At 31.2% G+C, this 22,620-nt stretch overlaps 1 protein-coding gene across 1 annotated transcript in view; it reads left to right on the forward strand.

Moving 5' to 3' along the window:
* The window catches only part of dlt (codanin-1 like protein dlt), a 217,403-nt gene that overhangs the window by 31,691 nt on the left and 163,092 nt on the right, over window positions 1-22,620 (forward strand). The window contains exons 4-5 of the mRNA XM_072526059.1: window positions 8,653-8,920; window positions 22,122-22,285. Coding sequence (XP_072382160.1) covers window positions 8,653-8,920; window positions 22,122-22,285 — 432 coding nt within the window. The remainder of the gene's footprint in view (window positions 1-8,652; window positions 8,921-22,121; window positions 22,286-22,620) is intronic.

Raw genomic sequence — 22,620 nt, forward strand, 5'->3', positions numbered from 1 at the left:
CTGGAAGGAGTTATTTGACGGCCAATTAACGAAGAGTGTGACAAGCATCTCAAAATGACGACCGCGGAAGCAATTCAAGAGCTACATAATTTTAGTACCTGTATACAAAAACGAAGTAGATGTTAAACTATGTACAAACTAAAGAGCCCTAATACTACTCTGTGACACCATGAAACTGTGGGAGAGAATAATTGATGGAATCAGTTTAAATTCATGCAAGGCAAATCAACAACGGATGCAATTTTTATCATAAGGCAAGTAATGGAAAACTAATGTTAGAACAAGTGAGGGTAAGACTGATAAATTTCATTTGAGAATAGTATTGCATCAGGGGTCAGTGCTAATCCCTTATTTCTTCTAATTAGTGTTGGAAAAATTAACGAAAACATGTCAAGGAGATATCCCTTGGTGCCTGATGTATGCTAACGATGTGGTGTTAGTAAGAGATAAGGAGAGAGAATTGAATTAATGATTGAGTCAATGGAGATGGGCGCTTGAGCAAAAAGGTCTAAAAATAAGGCAAACAAAAACAGAGTATCTAAAGTGGGCATTTAAAAATCAACTTTAGCTTTACTTTAAATCAGGTTGTATTTATTTATGTAAGTTAATGAAACCAATAATAAAAAAAGAGCTGATTTCAAACCGATAATTTTTATTCAGAGATAAAAAGTATCCTATGATTAATTGAATATATAGAATTATCGACATAACTAAGTGAGAAACTTGTTGAGAAATACGTTTTAGAAAAAAGAATTGTGCTAGTCTTTTTTGACATAGCTTAGGCCTTTGCTAAAGTATAGCATAAGAGTTTAACCTACAAAATAGTATACCTATTAGAGCCTAAACTAAATGAGTTCAAATTAATTCACGTCAAGTTTATACATCTGAAAATCTAAAACGTTCATTTTAGAAAAAAACGATGTCTAAATACCTTATGCATGTTCAACAATTACATGAGAATTGTACTTGAGACTTCTATAGTATATGTTAAAAAAAAGGTAGGAACTAAGTTATCAGAAAATGTATCCGCAACTACTATAGTCATTAACTTGGTACTGATATCTCTGCTCCCCGATTTCAGTAAGCAGTCACCAAACCATTAAAACTGCTACATCCATGCTTCCTATTATCCAATGATTAGCCAGTCCAGGACTCTATGCATTATTATGGTACTGATATTGCTGCTGCTCCTCATGGTAGTACAATAGCAGTAGATCCTCTCCTCTGTTTTTTTTTACAATTTCGTTCTCAATTTCACTGAGCCTGGGACGTCTTTTGTTTTTGATCTGGTCAGTTCTTGCTAACAGTATGCTACATAAGTGGGACTTAAACTGTAACAAAGGCAACTGGTTTTTCTTTTTAATTTCAAAGTAATCGCAATCACGACGATACAAGAACCAGCTATTAACAACAGCTAAATCCAGAAGGTGAAAAAATATTTTTAGATACCACTTTTTAGATCTTATGTCTGTTCGGTAAAGAGCAATTAGTGAATCCATAAGATCGACACCTCCCATAAATTTATTATAAAATTGCACTGAATTTGGACAGCATACTTCAGACAGCGTTCTTGATTTTTGTTTCTTATCCCACCTCTTGACTAACGAAGTAGGCTCAGAACCAACAAATGTACTAAGCAAATAAACCAGTTTATTATCCTCTGTTGATTCGCTTGTATTTGGTTTTCATTTCGTTGATTTTAAGTGAAACATTTTTCGTGCTCTCTTCACTTTATTGAAGTTTGTGGACGGGAGAGTTTCTTATTAGAGTTATGAGACCTATATCATTACCATATGCTAGGAGTGCTTTGTTCCTTGGGCCGTTAATGGATTACATCTTAAATAGGCGTTATTTCTATTTTAGTAAGCTGTTCATTAATTTTTTGACTATTTGAATAGAGAATCTGTATTTTATTCGACTGTTTTATAACACAGAGTTTCTTGGAGCATATTTTGATCTTTGATTTCCCGTATCATTATTAAAAGGATTTTGCTGGATATCGACATAGTGAACCCATTGGTATGTACATGTTTTCATAACCAACGTTCAAAATTTTTTTTTACTGTAAATTCATGATTATTTTACTAGGAAATATAGTGTTGTTTAGTAATAATAAAGTTCAAGCAACAATTCCTATATGCATTAACTCGGTAATGATAATTCTGCTCCCCGATACCAGGTAGCAGCCCCGAAAACATTACCAGTTTAGAACTATACGCCTTATTATGGTACTGATATTGCTGCTGCACCTTATAATTGAATAGAATATGCAAGGAAGGTTTTGACAATTTAATAGGATTTTGTGTGTTAGAATATAATTTCTCCAAGAAAGTGAAGAATATCTATTTGCTATCCGGATTTAATCCATAAATTAAATAATAGAATGCTATAAAATAAAATAGTCACTAATGAGAAAATCAAATAAATGTTCTTTAACATACAAAAGAGAGGATCTAGAGTAGGGTATAACGGAACAATAAAGCCATATAATTTTGAAAGATTGCAGCGTCTTAGATATCGTAGGTAATGTTGTTACATAAAAAATAGAAAGAAATATTCAGGTAGCTAACTGATGTATATGTATATATAACCCTCTTTTAAATCCAGAAGTCTAATTCGAATCTCTAAAATCAGGATATATAAAATTGTGATCAAACCAGTGCTAATGCTAGACCAGGATTGCTAGAAAAGCCATCAGAGGTATTTTCCGACTTACAAGAGGTACAGAGGTCCGAGTACTAACCAATACTGAACAGAACTAATTCCAAGGTCAAACACATATATAAAGATAGCAACGTCGTACAAGAAACTAAATCTCAATGCTAAAGTTGCGCTGGCTTTATTCAAAGACTCTATAAAAACTGCATTGCCAAGTTAAATTGGGAGGATGCCTCAAGAGAAAAAATGTCCTTAGGACTTCCTCAAATAAAGGGGGAGGTAACATATGGTCAGATTTAGGAATAATGAGACTCTCTACCGACCCATCATATTTATCAACACCTGCTATCCTACCTAGAATCAATACTTATGTTGTGAACTATCAAATCAATTACATGTAATCAAACGAACTAGGCTTAAAAACAAAATTATCCTAGGAAAGGCACTTCAGAAATATTGACATAAATCTTAAAATCTTTTGAATTGGGTATGTATATATATTACCATAGAAGCAAGAGAACTATAATTATGAAACGAAAAGATTACGAAATGAAAAGATTATATAAATCCCTTATATTTACACAGACTGTTTTACAAAAGGTGAACGAATGAGCATAAAAACACAGCTGTTTTAAAAACTTAATATTATTAGACGAATTAAGGATCAATTTCACTCAAAATATGATATGCTAAAATATGATACGACATTAAAAAACGCAATGACTTTTACAGCTGATTGCCACATAAATATCAATGTTACCCAAATATGATGATTTTGCCACAGCATATGAATATTGTCTCATACTGTTATATAGCAATTTGTTGTCACATTTTAACCTGTTTATTTCCTTATCCATATATGAGTTGTAAACCGATATTACAAGCTCATTTACTTTTCACAAAGAGACTATATATTAAGTACAGTTATTGTAATAGTACATAATTTGTAGTAACAATAAGACCACCCCAATCGAGCGTACTCTCGGTAGTGAATAATTACTTAATCGGTTTTTTCTTCAATCACCCGTTCAATATGATTTTTGTCAAATCGGTACTTTTTAGGACCAACTATTCTAATTATGTCTATAAATATTAAGGACATATCTACAGATAAAGACACTCTACTTTACTTAAGCTTATCAGATATATGCGCTTAACACAAATGTGACGTATTTCTACTGCAGGAAGCAAATAGGGGGCCAAACCTACGGTATTTGGTATTAAGCTGATCGCTGAAAATAACGAAATAAACATAATAAATGCCGGCAAAGAAGCAAAGAAAAACTTAAAATGAGAGAGGACAAAACCAGTCAGCTGAGGAAACCTTTCAACGATGTTGAGTTTGGATCATGAGGAGTGGTATTTGTCAATCTAAATTCTGCTTACGACACCTTAAATTAAAGAACATTTCTCCAAAATCTATGTGATATCCCCTTAGGTAATAAACTCACTTGTATTATTCACGTATGCCTACATAATAGAAGATTTTCGGTATCATTCAATGGTAAGAATAGAAGATGAAGATGGAGAACGTAGAAGAACGGTCTCCTTTGGGGTACCTTAATGGCCCCTACACTGTATAACATTTACACAACCCATACCAGTAAAGACTAGGACTTTTATTATGTAGACGATACATCTATTGTTGCACAAACAAAAACTTTTTTTCTGAAGTGGAGAAAAATCTAATTCATATCTTAAACACAACAAAAATAGATTATATATCAATTTTAAGCCAAACACTGGAAAAGTCAGGTGTGCTCCTTCAATGTCCCTAACAGAGACGCTTTCACAAATTTGAACATATACCTGAACCAATACTGTTATGAAATCCTTAAACACACTTTCTAATTCACAGAACTTTAAAAGTGAAACTGGAACAAAACCATGAAGTGGAGAGTTAGCCCTAGACTCCAGCACAGATCAGAGGTAATGTAAGTCGATAAAACCTCACCAGCTCCAGGGGGTCATGTAAGATGCCCCCATTTTCAATTTTTAGTTTTTATTAATCAACAAAGTTAACAGTCTATTGTATTTACCTTTATAAATACCATGAGGATTGTTTTTAATACTGATGTCCTTCCAATGTTTTTATGTGGCCATACAATGTTTTTTAACAACTTTTTATTAAACTGAATGGAATGATTCAATTCCAAAAAGATCTTCTTTAAAATAAAAATTTTAAGCCTTTAATAAGCATTTTTTATACCTTAATACACACGAACACTACGTGCTTTGTATTCAACAGGTATACTAGCCACTCCTGGATATCTCCACTTCATGGTTTTGTTCCAGTTTCACTTTTTTTTATACCTTAACACACACGAACACCACGTGCTTTGTCACAGAACTTTGTTTAAAACTAAATAACAAACTAGAACCAGAAAAATAATATTCTATGCGAACTTGTCAGCTAAAAATGGGAAGCACATCCTTCCACTCTTAAAACGTAGACGCTTGAACTCTATGCTTCTGCTGCCGAATATTCCTTGCTTGTATGGGTGATATCAATACAAACTTAACACGTAGATTTAGCTATAAATTAGTCAGCCAAATTCAGCGGATGTTAAGACTCACATCCATGCATAAGCTCTACAATATCGTAGTTATCAATCCACCTAATATCCGAATATAAGTGGCTAGAGAACAAAAGAAACAAAGTCTAGATTCGTAACATCCACTCCACGAATAACAACCCATTTTATGACTAGAATCGAGGAAAAACTGGCTATACAAAAGATATACAAAAAAAAATAAGCTGCTTCCTGCCATCTGAACCCTCGAAAGGAAGTTCCTTATGGTAGTTATCTTCCTTAAATCTGCCAGGAGGACTCTTGCCTGCAAACACCGATTAACCTGTGTGAATCTGGAGTAATACAAGATTCATTACACTTTCTTAGTTGACTTTGCCATTCAAATCGCTTTTTTCTGAAGGTTTATTTATTTGAACTGAACATGTAAATTACAGTCAGCAAGCTATTACTTATAAAGATCATTGACACTAACTACACTTATATTGACTACATATTACCCCTTAATAGGAGATAAAACATTCAGAAGTATGTAATATGGGTGAAGTGGTATAATTCTTGTTAGATAAATTAAGCATTCTTCCCTTTTTTGTGCACTACTATCCATTTTTACACAAAAATATCTATTTTAGCACTTAAATATTTATTTTGAGATAACCTTCTATCCAGAATTATATGTAGTACACAGATAAAACCAGAAATAAAATAATAAAAAATCTGTATACAAGATATCATAAAACAATGGATGAAATAAAAGTTCTTATTTATCGAATTCTTAAATAAAACGTATGAAGACATACTCACGTTAACAAAATACATTAGGAAATTTCCGCGTATGAAAAAAATCCAATTTGGTAACGAAATCCTTTTGTATCTATAAAGCTATTTTTAGAAAAGCACGTACCTACCAAAAACAGGTAGTTAATAGTATACATATCTGTTACACACTGTAATGCGTATGAATGATAACAAAAATAAGGAGTCCATATAAACCGATTAGACTATACGCGAGAAGTATACAGCTTAATGGCAGAGTTGCCAAACTATCAGAGCTTACTTAAACCGACATACTTATAGTTCCAATATACAGTGAAAAAGATCTGAACGACCCCTATAAGATATACACGTGAACTAAGCAATATACATTCATGATACAGGGGTACTTAAGGGCTCCACAAAATTTTTAAAAATTATGAAACTATACATGTTGACGAATCGACAGAGCCAATATTATGGAATGGTTAAGTGAGCTCCGTATATCGGTGTCCACTTGACTACGGAGCTCACTTGAACCTGAATTTTAACATGGGCGGAGTCCACTTTATGCCGTAGATATATATATATATATATATATATATATATATATATATATATATATATATATATATATATATATATATATATATATATATGGAATTAACTGAACTCCAAATGTGTATAAAAATAACAATTTGTCAAGTATTTCACTATATTATGAAAATCAAATGTTTTAAGAATCTCAAATTATATGTATCAAAATTATCGAATAAAATTAATATCAAAATAATTCACACAATTACATGATCTTAATGTATAGGCCCCGTTTAATATCCTTAGTCTCTTAGCTAATGGAAATGAGAGAATTTATAATGCATTAGTAAAATTTCTGTCAAGTACCAAAGTAGTCTTGTAGTGTCAACTATCAAAAAAATATATGTATATGCAAAATTGTGGTGAGCAACTTGTACAGGCCATAGCAAAGCAGCTGTCGGATTGAGTAGATAGCTGCTCAAGAGTTTGCTGTGGAACTCTGAGAACCTCATCATCTTGGTTGTATGTAAATATAGATAAAAAGGAGATAATACAAAAAAGTGTTTTGAATTATATTATCTGTACCGTTTTTTGAACACACTGATGATGTTGAAAATATGCTATATTTAACTTATATCTTATTTTAATTTTAGTACTTAAAGTATATTATTCAGCTCTTCGTTATTGATATTTTATGAACTTTACGGTCATAAATTTTTTATGTTTAAGGTATTAGTCATGTTGTAACTGGCTGATTGACACCTAGTCTATGCCATTAAAAAAAATTCATATACATATATATATATATATATATATATATATATATATATATATATATATATATATATATACAAACATATTAGATTTGAATTAGCAGTAGACATAATATTACTATTTTAAGTAAAAAGGTATGCAAAATAAACATATTTCAATTAAGTATTATTAAATTTGAAGCTTAAGTTTCTTTAATAATCTTTTTAATTCATAAAAAATGCACTGCTCTAAATTATAATGAATATTCAAAAACTTACAGTTTTATCCCGACGTTCACTTGTATGTTCCTGCTTCCTTCTTAGAACTGCAACTGGAACTGGTGAGTTGGATCTCTGGATGGTGCTAGATTTTTCACATCCAAATTGCTGGAACAGTAGACTTACGGACTGCTATTCAGGTTCTCTGGTGATCAAAGGCTCTCGTAAGGCTCCTACCCGTAATTTCGGTGCTTTCTGGTCTTTTTATTTATTTTTTTCTTTTCTCCACACTTCGAATTCGATCGTCGATCTAGTGATACGGATCGAATCGATAAATAAATACAATAAAACGTTGAAATTGTGGAGTAAAAATTATGGTTTTACTGACAGCTACTAATAATTACACTATAGATGTTAGTTAGATAACTTTCTACAATAGACTGCGCTCAAATGAGCTCAAATCCCTAATTTATAATCTCAGAAATAATATATACCTCAGCACAGAGGTTATTGCTTACTAACAAACTTTGAACTATGAGCTTACAATACAATTTAATCTAGGCCGTAATTGCAACACTTAGGAAGTTCAATTGGAAAATATATTATTCGACAATTTATTACGTTGTAGGTAAATAAGCTAATTATTAAAATATTATATGATATGTTTTGACAATGTTTCAATTATACACGGTGAAACTATAAAATATTAAGAAGTTAAGAATAATAATAAAAATTAAGGGATTACCTTGTGATTGAATATTCTTTATCATCGAATAGAGCTGTTTTCAATATTTATAACATTTTGTTATGTCAGACAGATCCTATCATTTGATTTATATCTCTGTATCACTACTTGTATGCTGAACAGAGTTTCTCTCAGACTTCTTGTTTGGTAGTAAAAAAAATAATCAGAGTTAGAAAAAAATTCAGGGTAGAGAGGATTCAGTCTTGAAATTTGGTATATGGTCTTTTCATTGTGACTTTCAAGAATTTTTCCAGATCCTTGGATACTTCGTTCTATTAGTTTATTCATATCATATTTATCAAAATTATTTTCAAAGTATCTGCAGGAATTATAAACGTCAAAAAGATAATAACGACTCACTGTTTACTTTTCTCAATTGAAGCGTTGAACGAATAATTTCATATGCTAGACTCTCTACAGTACATATTTCTTCTAAATATTTGTTTCTATTTTTTAGGAAGAAGGTCAATCGGAAGAAGATCAATTTCCAATTAACTTTCCTAGTGTAGACCCCAACAAACTAAGCAAATTAAAAAACAGGTTAACTACCAAACAATCATCTAATGGATTGAATTCACCTCCCCACTTTAGTGGCCAGCAAGAATTTTACAGGGAATTTATTGTAGTAGCTGCCAACCATTCCTTTAATGTTCATTTGCAAGATATATTTGTCAATGAGATTGTAGAATTGAATAAGAAAAATTTTGATGGCTTGGAAGAGTCAGGTAAAAAATTTTCTAACAACTTGTAGTTAAGAAGGTGTAGCTTAAAAATCCATAGTGCCTCTTAATTCTCAGGAATAGATCAGATTTAGATGATGTATCTTCTTGTGCTTGTTTAAATATTAATTTTGTAACGTAGGCTAACTATTTACCTACTGAGCCTATTGAAACTTTTGAAACGGTTACAATATTAGTGGAGAATTAAACTTTGGAAGATAAAACGGCAGGCGTGGGCGCTGACATATTCAAATATGTCGAGAACGGTTATTACATTATTATCAAAGGAAGATATACTTAAATTTTTAGACACATAGATTAAACAAAAATATATTTTAATTTTGCATTCTAACACTATGTAGCACAGAACGAGTGATCTTAAATCCATTGAATATAACTTTTGGCTCATTCTTTAGGACCCATCTTTTACTAACTATATTTAATGACAATAAACCACAATTTTAATTAAAAATAACTTATGTTTGACGTTTAGATTTCCGTCTCAAACATCATTCTAAAAATACTAATTCAACAAATGATCATGTTTTGTTGCTTTCAAATACAATTTTATTTCTAAAAGTTTAATTTTATCTGTTTTAGACGGGAAATGTGTACGAAAAACAATAAAAAAGACAACGTAAAAATTCATAAAAAAAAGAATAAAATAAAACAAATTGGTACATATTCAATTATCTTCAGAAACAAAATAAAAATAACAAGAAAATCTATGCAAAATGCTTCTTGATTTAGTTAATACCTCGTATTACCTCCACAAACCCGTATAACGTAATTCATTGTTCTGTGCATATTGTTAACTTAGTTAAAAACTTCATTCTATGGAACTGTTTCCCATTCCTCTAAAAGAGCCTCTTTAAGCTGACCTAAGGTTAGAGGAGCAGGTACCTGGCTTCGAATGTTTCTACCAAGCGTGTCCCATACATGGTCGATAAGAGTTAAATCGGGACTGTGCGCTGGCTATGCCATATGGGTAATCCCAACTTCATATATGTAAGTATTCTCTAACAATGCGGGCGGCATGAGGATGTGCATTGTAATGCATCAGTGTGAAGTTTTCTTCAATAAATGGTGCATATTGGACAATATAATTTTGCAGTGTCTCATTTATGTACCTAACAGCAGTCATAGATCCCCTAGGGACAACATACAATTCTAAATGCGCCTCCAAAGATTTACCGGCCCACAACATAATTGAATCCTCTTGCAAACTTACTCTAGAGCTAAAAGTGCACTCGACATATCGTAAACAAAATATGGTACTCATCGGTTAACATCACATTTCTCCAGTCGTCTGCATTACAATCGCGAACATTTATGTTTCTGACAGAATGCATACTGTTTCTAACCTCGATTTTTTAGTACAGAAGATATCATAACACGGACGTCTCAATGAATAGTTCTTTTCTGAGGACCTCTTCCAAGACGTCGGGTATAAGCTCGTGTGTCTATAAAATGAGCAGACACATTGCACTGTTCTGCGTAAAACTCCGTATCTGTTAGCTACGTAAACTTGACTTCTTCCGCCCTGAATAAGAGCAACAATACATGCAACAATTTCCGCCCAAAGATATCTTGAAATTAGCACAAGCACGATAATAATAAACACTTTTGACATCAATAAACAGAAATGTCATAATAAAAACAATTGAAAGTGCGCAGTCTCCTTGAAACACTGAAGTAAGGTAAGATAAAAACTTCAATATTGTTGAGATTTTCTAACAGTATCTGGAAATTTAAAAGACGTTTCTCGATAAAAAGTACCTTAGGAATTTCTGCTAAATTGTGTGCATTGTTTGATAAGTTAAAAAAACGAAAAAAAAAACTCAAAAGATTAGGGTAATTTCTTCAGAAATGATTAGGGTGCCTGTTTATATATATATATATATATATATATATATATATATATATATATATATATATATATATATATATATATATGGTCCTTAAGTAATTGTACAAAAAGAAACAGTAGATTCTACACTTTAAAATATTACGATTTAAGCCAAATTGCTTTACTAAAATGTTAATATTAAGAAAGATACAGAGTGTTAAAGTGCAAAATTAAAATTTTATTTTTCGCTAAAACTTTCATGTTTGTAAACATTTTTGTATAAAAATTTAAAACTGGGTACTTTTAAATATGAGAAATTATAATTTGATGCACACTTTGATGTAACTGATACAGGACGCCACTTATGCCACATATGTGGTATAAATTTGCACTTTACTTTTTTGCTCTTTAAGTTACCTGTATTTGGGATAAAAAATATTAAAGATACATCATTCTAACAAAAAAGAGGTATACTTATTAATAACTTCAAAACTCATCAGTTTTCGAGATAATCCCATTTTAAAAATAAGCTGCATAATTCTGATCTAAGGCAATTACTCCAGGCAACGAAGAAAAAATGGACAAAAACATTAATACTTCTGAATTTTGGTATAAAAGACCTTTAACTAAAGCCATAAAGGTAATAGTTAACGAAATATTAAATAAAATAAATATATCAGCAGGATAATTAATAATATCAGACAGACAGTTCGGCTTCATTAACGCAGTGGGTACCAGAGAGGCACTTTTCGGAGTACAGGTACTGATTCAAAGATGCAGGGACGTTAACTGCGACGTATACGCGTGCTTGATCGACTATGAAAAGGCATTTGACAGAGTTCAACATCAAAAGATGATAAACATTTTAAAAGAAGCAGACCTGGATGACAAAGACCTCAGAATAATTTCAGAACTATACTGGAATCAGACCGCATACATGAAAATTAACGGAGAAGAAACAGATTACATAAAAATACTACGCGGAGTTAGACAGGGATGTATTCTATCGCCGTTGATATTTAATATGTACTCAGAAAAAATTTTTAACGAGGCTCTTTACGGAATAGACGAAGGCATCCTTCTAAATGGTGAAAGAGTAAACAATGTTAGATATGCCGACGACACCATGGTGATAGCAGATAGTTTAGAGGGACTTCAGAGGCTAATGGACAGAATAAACGAGTACAGTCAACAGTACGGACTAAACATTAATACCCACAAAACCAAACAAATGATTGTCAGCAAGGAGAATATAAATGGGGCTCATCTATACATTAATGGGACGCAGATAGAGCGAGTAAAACAGTATTGCTACCTGGGAACTATTATAAACGAACAGTGGAGCAATGTACAGGAAATAAAGTGCCGCATAGGAAAGGCAAGAACGGTCTTTAACAAAATGAGCGCCATCTTCAAAAGTCACAACATATCCCTGGATACAAAAATGAGACATTTGAGATGCTATGTTTTCTCTGTGTTGTTGTACGGGGCGGAGGCATGGACGCTTACAGACACCACTATTAAAAAACTTGAAGCATTTGAGATGTGGCTTTATAGAAGAATGCTGAGAATATCATGGACAGCAAGGATCACGAACAAGGAAGTTCTAGAAAAAATGAAGAAGGACCCAGAGATTGTGTTTACGATCAAACGCATAAAATTGCAATATCTGGGACACGTTATGAGAAATCAGCACCGTTACTCCCTGCTGCAGTCTATATTGCAAGGTAAAGTCAAAGGTAAGCGAGGACCCGGTAGAAGGAGAATATCATGGCTGCGGAATTTAAGAACATGGTTTAAGAAAACCTCAACGGAGCTGTTTCGAGCCGCAGCGAGCAAGGTCATGATTGCCAATATGATTTCCAACATCCGAAACGGATAGGAACCAGAAGAAGAAGAATTAATAATAGGATTTGACAAAATAACAGAATAATAGGATTTTACATCAAACATTTTACGTTTTATGTTAAATTAAAGTCATAATCAAAACATTTTGTTTACAAACCAAATTAAGAAATAGTTAAATTAAATAACATAACTTTTTGTCAAAGTAAGTGTTCGATATGTCCACCATTTTCTTTAATTGATTTGTCAATATATTCCATATAAGATCGTCTCATATTAAACAGCATCATTGCTTCTAAAGAAACTGCTGCAGTATTTATTTCTTCCCATAGTTGGTTGCGAATGTTTATGGGATTCTTATAGACATTGTTTTAATGCGCCCCATACACCAAAATCAAGCTGATTAAATTCGGGGCTACGTGGTGGCTATAATGTATAATGGATGAAGATAATATTTTGGATACATATCCAAATCTTATGCTATATTATGGAACTACATCTTATTTGTCGCAGAAGTTAAATAATGTATTAAACTGTGATGTATCTCGTTCATTGGTTATTAAATACACACGGAATAATCTATCGATGACATTACTTATTTATATGATTACGTTATAGCTTACGAGTAACTATAATTACATCTCGAACAAATGGACTATTATGATTTACTAACGAACTAATATTATGCCGAACTAAATTGCCTCTGTGTTTACTATATTTATAACAATATCGGTTATTAGGACGACGAAGTTTTTGTAAAAATGCTGAGTCTTTCAGGTTAGATTTGATGCAAAAGTATTATGAAACAGGACTCATATGTGTTATTTAATACCTGTGCTCTAGTTTCTATTTGTCCTAATAAAGATGGGTAAACAATTTACGTAATGAACAATAAGTATTCTTTTCGGATTTTTTATGAATTAAATAATTATATCAATATCTCACCACATTGCCAAGGAATATGACTACTACGACCAATCCAACGTTCAGAAAAGTTGTATTTAAGTATGTTCTAACTGCCTTCTCTCTAGAATGTGGTGGTGTCTTGCATAAACCACATATTTTGGGTTTTTAGCATTTTACAATAGAGAAAAATTAATACAACGCCATTATAGAAACTTAAAAAGCGATAGCAAAGGGAACGTCTGAATACGGACACGGCACGAGTTGTTTTAATAAGAATAAACTATGAATTATGCTTATCTACAGGTATTCAGTGCTTTAGTTCACAAATATCAAACTAAGAATTATTGTGCAGCTGACTTATGCATTATTATGCAGCTGACTTATAAAATGCGATTATCTCGAAAACGGTTAAATTTTCAGGTTACTAACAAGTATACCTTTTCTTTGTAGAAATAATGTATTTATACTTGTAAATGCATTTATCTCGAAAACGGTTGAATTTTCAGGTTACTAACAAGTATACCTTTTCTTTGTAAAAATAATGTATCTTTAATATTTTTTAACACAAATAGAGCTAACTTAAAGCATTAAAGCTGACTTATGCATTATTATGCAGCTGACTTATAAAATGCGATTATCTCGAAAACGGTTAAATTTTCAGGTTACTAACAAGTATTCCTTTTCTTTGTAGAAATAATGTATTTATACTTGTAAATGCATTTATCTCGAAAACGGTTGAATTGTTACTAACAAGTATACCTTTTCTTTGTAAAAATAATGTTTCTTTAATATTTTTTAACACAAATAGAGCTAACTTAAAGAGCAAAAAAGTTAAGCGCAAATTTATGCCACACATGTATATATATATATATACATGTACACAACCTGTATATACAGGGTGAGTCATGAGGAACTTTACATACTTCTACCATATGTAGAGTCCCTCAGGGAGCATATCATGTGGCCACTAAAAAATGTCAACTCCTCTTCTTTATTAATTAACAGGGTGATTTGTGTAATTGGCCATTTATTTCAATTTACTGTAGTGTTGATACGGCTCATTTGATTTTTTTAATTTTTGCATGATACAGTACACTACTATCAAGCATTCGACTGGTATTAGCTAAATTAAAAAATTCCAGGACTGGCTTTGGAAAAATTAATTTAGGGATTCGTATTAAATATTACACCCTGTATAAATTTTTTTAAAAATGCAATAAGTGATTTTCAAACTACATAAATAGCCAATGAAAACGACATATGCGACAATGTTGTCGCACTTTTATTAAATTTTTAGTGAACGATCAAATCTTACCAAAAATAGAACAACCATAATGAAGTATCAAATTATAAGGTATTAATTTAAACAAATGTTATAAATTTCAAACATTTTAATTAAAATGAGTTCCTACAACATAATCTAATACGTAGAAAATTAACATCTTTACTGTCACTTTGTATTATCTCTACGATAGAATCAATTGTTTTTCAATTTTAAATTTATACTCATAGATTGTATTGGGGCATTATTTTCGATAAATAATAAATTAAATTGATTAAAAAGTCAAACCTCTTGTATGTGTTAGTTTTTGTTGATTGTAAATGATTAAAATTTTATATCAAATAATAATACATTGCATCAACTGTACTAAATAAAAATAAATCTAAAAAAGTTTAAAATGAAGGTTGGCGTTGACCGTTTGACGTTTCTTGATATTTTATACCCATTGTCATTATTGTCATTATCAATTGTTATTTATGTGTACAAGAATACATATTTCTTCTGTCATATCTACGTTAAGTACATTGTGTTAGTTTTGGTAGAGCTTTTGTTACTTTCGTTCAAAATGCCACATCAGTTTTCGACCACAGAATATGCAGACATAATATTTGTTTATGGATTCTGTAATGGGAATGGTAGGGCTGCTAGTAGACAATATCGCAGGAGATTTCCTAATCGTCGAACTCCCAGTCATCCAACATTTGGGTCAGTTTTTAATTATTTGCGAGAAAATGGCACTTTTCCTAGTGGATCAACAGAGCGACATGTAGATGAAGCGCAGGAAGATGACATTATGGACGCCGTTACTATGAACCCTACAATAAGCACTAGACAAGTAAGTCGAGAACTCAATGTTACTCAATCAAAAGTAAGTAGAGTCTTACAAAAAAATAATCTATACCCATATCACATTCAAATGGTTCAGCAACTACATGCTGGAGATGAGATCGATAGGTTGGAATTTTGTAGATGGATTAACAATAATCGACCAACGCTATACAGGACACTATTTACAGATGAAGCCCAATTTACCAGAGACGGGATAAATAAATTCACGAAATTCACATGTGTGGGCAGAAGAAAATCCCCATGCTATTCGAGAACGTCGTTCTCAGTTAAGGTTTTCGGTTAACGTGTGGATTGGTGTCATAAATAACCAATTAGTAGGTCCTCACTTTTTTGATGGTCCTTTAACAGGGCAGGTCTATTTGAACTTTCTACAAAATATTTTGCCGAATTTGCTTGCCAACGCGAACGTTGCTATCCGAGGGATGTATTTTCAGCATGATGAGGCACCCCCACACTTTTTACTGGCAGTGAGACAAGATCTCAATAATGTTTATGGCAACAGGTGGATAGGACGTGCAGGTCCTATTTCGTGGCCTTCAAGATCCCCTGATTTCAATCCCGTTGATTACCATATTTGGGGACGATTGAAGCAACTAGTTTACGCAGTGAATATTAATAACCGACAACAATTAATTGATAGAATTATACATTGTTATAATACTATTAGAAACGATCCCCAGAGTATCCGTAATTCAATACGTCAATTAACAATTCGGCAATAAAAATGTGTACAGGCTGCAGGGTTCCATTTCGAAAATCTATTTTGAATTATTTTTATTTTGTTACCATTATTGTATCTTTTTCAGTTCTAATTTATGGGTTTATCATAACTATGTACATATTTTTAGTTTTTTTTTAAATTGTTCTTCGTTATTGTTAGTAGTTACTGTTTTTTGTTGTGAAGTGACTCAGTTTATCATTTCAATTAAAATGTTTGAAATTTATAACATTTGTTTAAATTAATTACCTTATAATTTGATACTTCATTATGGTTGTTCTATTTTTGGTAAGATTTGATCGTTCACTAAAAATTTAATAAAAGTGCGACAACATTGTCGCATATGTCGTTTTCATTGGCTATTTATGTAGTTTGAAAATCACTTATTGCATTTTAAAAAAAAATTATACAGGGTGTAATATTTAATACGAATCCCTAAATTAATTTTTCCAAAGCCAGTCCTGGAATTTTTTAGTTTAGCTAATACCAGTCGAATGCTTGATAGAAGTGTACTGTATCATGCAAAAATTAAAAAAATCAAATGAGCCGTATCAACACTACAGTAAAATGAAATAAATGGTCAATTACATAAATCGCCCTGTTATTTAATAAAGAAGAGGAGTTGACATTTTTTAGTGGCCACATGATATGCTCCCTAAGGGACTCTACATATGGTAGAAGTATGTAAAGTTCCTCATGACTCACCCTGTATACAGAGTGGTCCTTAAGTAATTGTACAAACAAAAACCGTAGATTCTGCCCTTCAAAATATTACGATTTAAGCCAACTTGCTTTAATAAAATGTTGATATTAAGAAAGATACAGAGTGTTAAAGTGGAAATTTAAAATTTTATTTTTCTTTATAGCTTTTACGTTTGTAAATATTTTTGGACTCAAATTTACAGTTGGATGCTTTTGAGTAGGATAAATTATAATTTTATATATATTTTAATGTAACTAATAGAGGGCGCCACATATGCCACATGTGTGGCATAAATTTGCGCTTAACTTTTTTGCTCTTTAAGTAAGCTCCATTTGTGTTAAAAAATTTTAAAGATACATTATTTCTACAAAGAAAAGGTATACTTGTTAGTAACCTGAAAATTTAACCGTTTTCGAGATAATCGCATTTTATAAGTCAGCTGCATAATAATTCTTAGTTCGATATTTGCGTTTATTAGTTTATTATTATTAATTCTTATTTTATTCTTATTAAAACAACTCGAAAAATGATAATGTATCATCACAAAATGCTTTGTTTTGTATGCTAAATGTCTTATTGGAGAAAAGATTCTTCATCTTCTTCTTTAGGTGCCGTGTCCGTATTCAAACGTTGGCCGTCATCATGTTTACAATTTCCCTTTTCTATCGCTTCTTAAGCCCAAAATATGTGGTTTATGCAAGATGGTACACCACCACATTCTAGAGAGAAGACAGTTAGAACATACTTAAATACAACTTTTCTAAACGTTGGATTGGTCGTGATAGTCATATTCCTTGGCAATGTGGCGAAAAATTGATTTATTTAATTCATAAAAAATCCGAAAAGAATACTTATTATTCATTGCGTAAATTGTTTACCCATTTTTATTAGGACAAATAGAAACTAGAGCACAGGTATTGAATAACACATATGTGTTTTGTTTCATAATACTTTGTACTTTGCTACAAATCTAACCTTAAAAACTTAGGATTTTTACAAAAACATCAACGTTGGCCTAATTACCGATATTTTTATAAATATAGTAAACACACAGGCAATTTGGTTTAGCATAATATTAGTTCGTTAGTAAATCATAACAGTCCATTTGTTTGAGATGTAGTTATAGTTACTCGTAAGCTGTAACGTAATCATATAAATAAGTAATGTCATCGATAGGTTATTCCATGTGTATATAAGTAACCAATGAACGAAATACATCACAGTTTAATACATTATTTAATCTCTGAGACAAATAAGATGTAGTTCCATAATATACCATAAGATTTGGATATGTATCCAAAACAATATATTCATCTATTATACATAATAGCCACCACGTAGCCCAGAATTTAATCCACTTGATTTTGGTATATGGGGCGCATTAAAACAATGTGTCTATAAGAATCCCATAAACATTCGCAACCAACTATGGGAAGAAATAAATACTGCAGCACTTTTTTTAGAACCAATGATGCTATTTAATATGAGACGATCTTTTATGGAATATATTGACAAATGAATTAAAGAAAATGGTGGACATATCGAACACTTACTTTGACAAAAAGTTATGTTATTTAGTTCTATTTCTTAATTTGGTTTGTAAACAAAATGTTTTGATTATGACTTTAATTTAACATAAAACGTAAAATATTTGATGTAAAATCCATTATTCTCTTATTTTTTCAAATTTAATTATTAATTATCCTGCTGTAATAATAATTTTATTTAATATTTTGTTAACTATTAACTTTAGTAAAAGGTATTTTATACCAAAATTCAGAAGTATTAATGTTTTTGTCTATTTTTTCTTCGTTGCCTGGAGTAATTGTCTTAAACCAGAATTATGCAGCTGATTTGTAAAATGCGATTATCTCGAAAACTGTTGAGTTTTGAAGTTATTAACGGGTATACCTTTTTTTTGTTAAAATAATGTATCTTTAATAGTTTTTATTCCAAATACAGGTAACTTAAAGAGCAAAAAAGTTAAGTGCAAATGTATACCACATATGTGGCATATGTGGCGCCCCCTATCATTTACATCAAAGTGGGCATCAAATTATAATTTCTTATATTTAAAAGTACCCAACTGTAAATTTTTATACATAAATGTTTACAAACATGAAAGTTATAGCGAAAAATAATATTTTAAATTTGCACTTTAACACCCTGTATCTTCTTCTTATTCTTGGTATTCTTAATATCAATATTTTATTAAAGCAATTTTATCTTAAATCGTAATATTTTAAAGTGTTAAATCTACTGTTTCTTTTTGTACAATTACTTAAGGACCATCAATTACCATCAATTTAACATCGTCTTGCAAAATAGCATCTATATAACGACGCTACTTTACAAGACCTTAATAACTTTTTTCCTGTACTTGTTACAAGAAGTTTAACCATCTTAATAGTTAGAGATTTGATGCCGTGTTGGTACTTTAAAATATCCGCTTTCTTTTTTTATCCCTTACTGAGTCATATAAGTTTATTTCAGAAAATGTTTGAGTTTAAAATGATGGTACAGTGAAAATATTATATATATATATATATATATATATATTTAGTTCAGGGTTTTACCGTTTACTCGCTGCCGCTATATACATGAAAATGTATATCCCACTTTCATTATCAATCATTTTAGCATCAGACATTTGGCATCGATGTTGAATACAATATTACCCACAACAGAATAGTCAATTTGAGAATATATATATTTTTTTCATCCATAAATCATTCTGGCATTATATGATTTAACCAATCAAATTAGACAAAAGGGTCTTAGTCACGTATCTTCGGTTCTATTAGTCCAATCGTGACGTACAGTACGTCAAATGATAGGACTCAACGAATAGAATATAAGGAGATAGAAAAATCAAATACAGCAGCATGTCAAAAAGGCCTTAGTTATATATCTTCGTTTCTATAAGTCCAATCGTGACGTACAGTATATAAAATGATAGGATTTAACCAATCGAAAACCATGAAATAGGAAAATCAAATACAGCAATATGTCAAAAGGCCTTAATAATTTATCTTCGGCCCCACTAGTCCATTCGTGACGTAAAATACCTCAAATGATAGAACTCAACCAATAGAATATAAGGAGATAAAAAAATCAAATACAGCATGTCAAAAAGTCCTTAGTTATATATCTTCGTTACTATAAATCCAATCGTGACGTACAGTACCTTAAATGATAGGATTTAAATAATCGAATACAATGAAACAGAAAAACCAAATACAGCAACATGACAAAAGGGCCTTAGTCACGTATCTTTGATCCTATTAGTCCAATCTTGACGTACAGTTACTCAAATGATAGAATTCAACCAATAGAATACGATCAGAAAGAAAACTCAAATACAGCAACATGCCAAATCTATCTTAATTATGTATATGAATGTTCAGTCCTATTAGTTCAATGACCTAGAAGTCAAATACAGTTACTGTTACCGACAATATCCAAAATCGAAAGACTACCGCTTAATTTTGCCGAAAAACCCTCAATTTTGCAGTAATTTATAAATGTTAATAACTTCGTTTTTACATAATGACATTTAATACAATTAATTAAAATTGTGGCAGTTAATGATTTATTAAAGTGTGGTATATTTTACATAGATCACAAATAAGTTACATTAAAAAAATTGCAACATTTTAAATTTAAATTTGTTATTAAAATTGAGTATGAAAAAGGGCTGACTTTCTAGCTTATAAACATTCATAATAACTTTGTCATTTTTCATGTCACATGCTCAATGAAAAGCTGGCGAAAAAACCCCATTTAAAAAAAAACAACAAAACCTATGACCAATATTGATCAAGATAACATTTTTTTTCTTAAAATCTAAATTCGTAAAAATTCAATATCTTTTAATCTGTGGTAAAAATTCAATATCTTTTAATCTGAGTGTCCTATTGACAGAAATCAAGATTCGTTTTAAATGTAAAACAGTGCAGCTTTCGTATGCAATTTTTGTATTTTGCCGCAAATGAACTCAGTTTTTATAAAGATGTTAAATAAATGAACCTGATGCGTTTTTGCCATTTTTTATGATTTTCATGAGATCAATAAAATGTATCCCTTTCATTGACTGGCCACTATTGATTTTCCATAACTAGAACCTAATCTTTAAAACCTATAGCATGATATTTTAGTTTTGTTTTTGCAACAAATGTGAGGCATTTGAAATATGCTTAAAAGACGCTGAATTTAAACTTTCACATTATAAACGGTCTGAAACGTTTAAAATTGCTCTTTTTAATTATTACACTAGCAAGTTTTTCAAAGTACTTAATTTCTGCTATAAATTACACTCAAAACCGTCTTCTTGGAGGCATTTTTCGTGACGTTCGATCATTTGTAATGTAAAAGTTTAAATTCTTCGTTTTTAGTCATTTCAAATGCCTTATATTTGTTGCCAAAAATCAAAATTTTCATGTTATAATGGCAAAAATTGCGGAAAGTTTATTTATTGAACAACTTTAGAAGAAACTGACTTTATTTGCCGCAAAATATAAAAAGGGCATACGAAAGCTTCACCCTTACCTTTAAAACGCATTTTGATTTTTGTCGATAGGACACTCTGATCCAAAGATATCGATTTTTTTCCGTCGAGTTGATACAAATTTTATTTAATATTGATTTCGCGAGCGGAATGACATTCAAAATCGCCGATCGCTTCAAGTGCTGTTTCTGAGAGAACGGCATTCTACACAAAAAGTGCTAATGAACATTTTTGTCCAAAATTATCTCAGCCACATTTTTTCTTTGAACCAATTTTTTTATAGAGTACAGATTCTTGGTAAATCCATTTTTTTTGCGTTTTTACCCCGAGGTAAAAACGCAGACTTGCTAAGTGTTTTACTACGATGGGGGTTTTACGGGGAACTTTTTTGCATCTTTTTTAGGGTCGCAAAATTGATATTATCGGCAAAATTCAGCTTGATCGTATGATTTTTAGAGGTCAAATCTCTGACGAGTGGACTAATATACCAATTACAATAGAAGTTTACTTCGATGTTCGAGTTTTTTATATATTTTTTACTGTTATAGATAATGAAGTCGATGCTTCCACCAGGAAATCATACGATATGAATATGCGACAATTGAGAGTACTAGCAAAGTTTTTGGGATTTATTGAAAGTATTCCATACAAGTCAGAAGCTAATAGCTATCCTCAAAATTTATTAACTTCATTAGTTACAATCAGAGAAAAGGTTTGTTCTTGATATAATAATAAACCCTCTACTATTATTATTATTGCAAACAAATATTAAATTAATTGATTACATAACAATAAATTACTTGATAATTGTTGTTTCTATGCTCAACAGACTGCTCTATTCCATTTGTAGCAGGTTGGCTAGATGAGCCTTTAATACTAGTTTAATGACGGTGAAAGGAAATCATTATATGGGGGCATGCGCAGGTTTTTTCATTAAACTGTTAAGTAGTTAAGGGATAACAACGACAAATCTTGAGTTAACGGAGTCTACATTTTATTGCTTTTCCAATTGAATGTAAAAGTTTATTCTTCCAATCACACAAATTG

This window comes from Diabrotica undecimpunctata, chromosome 3 (assembly GCF_040954645.1).
Source record: "Diabrotica undecimpunctata isolate CICGRU chromosome 3, icDiaUnde3, whole genome shotgun sequence".
In the NCBI taxonomy this organism is placed as follows: domain Eukaryota; kingdom Metazoa; phylum Arthropoda; class Insecta; order Coleoptera; family Chrysomelidae; genus Diabrotica; species Diabrotica undecimpunctata.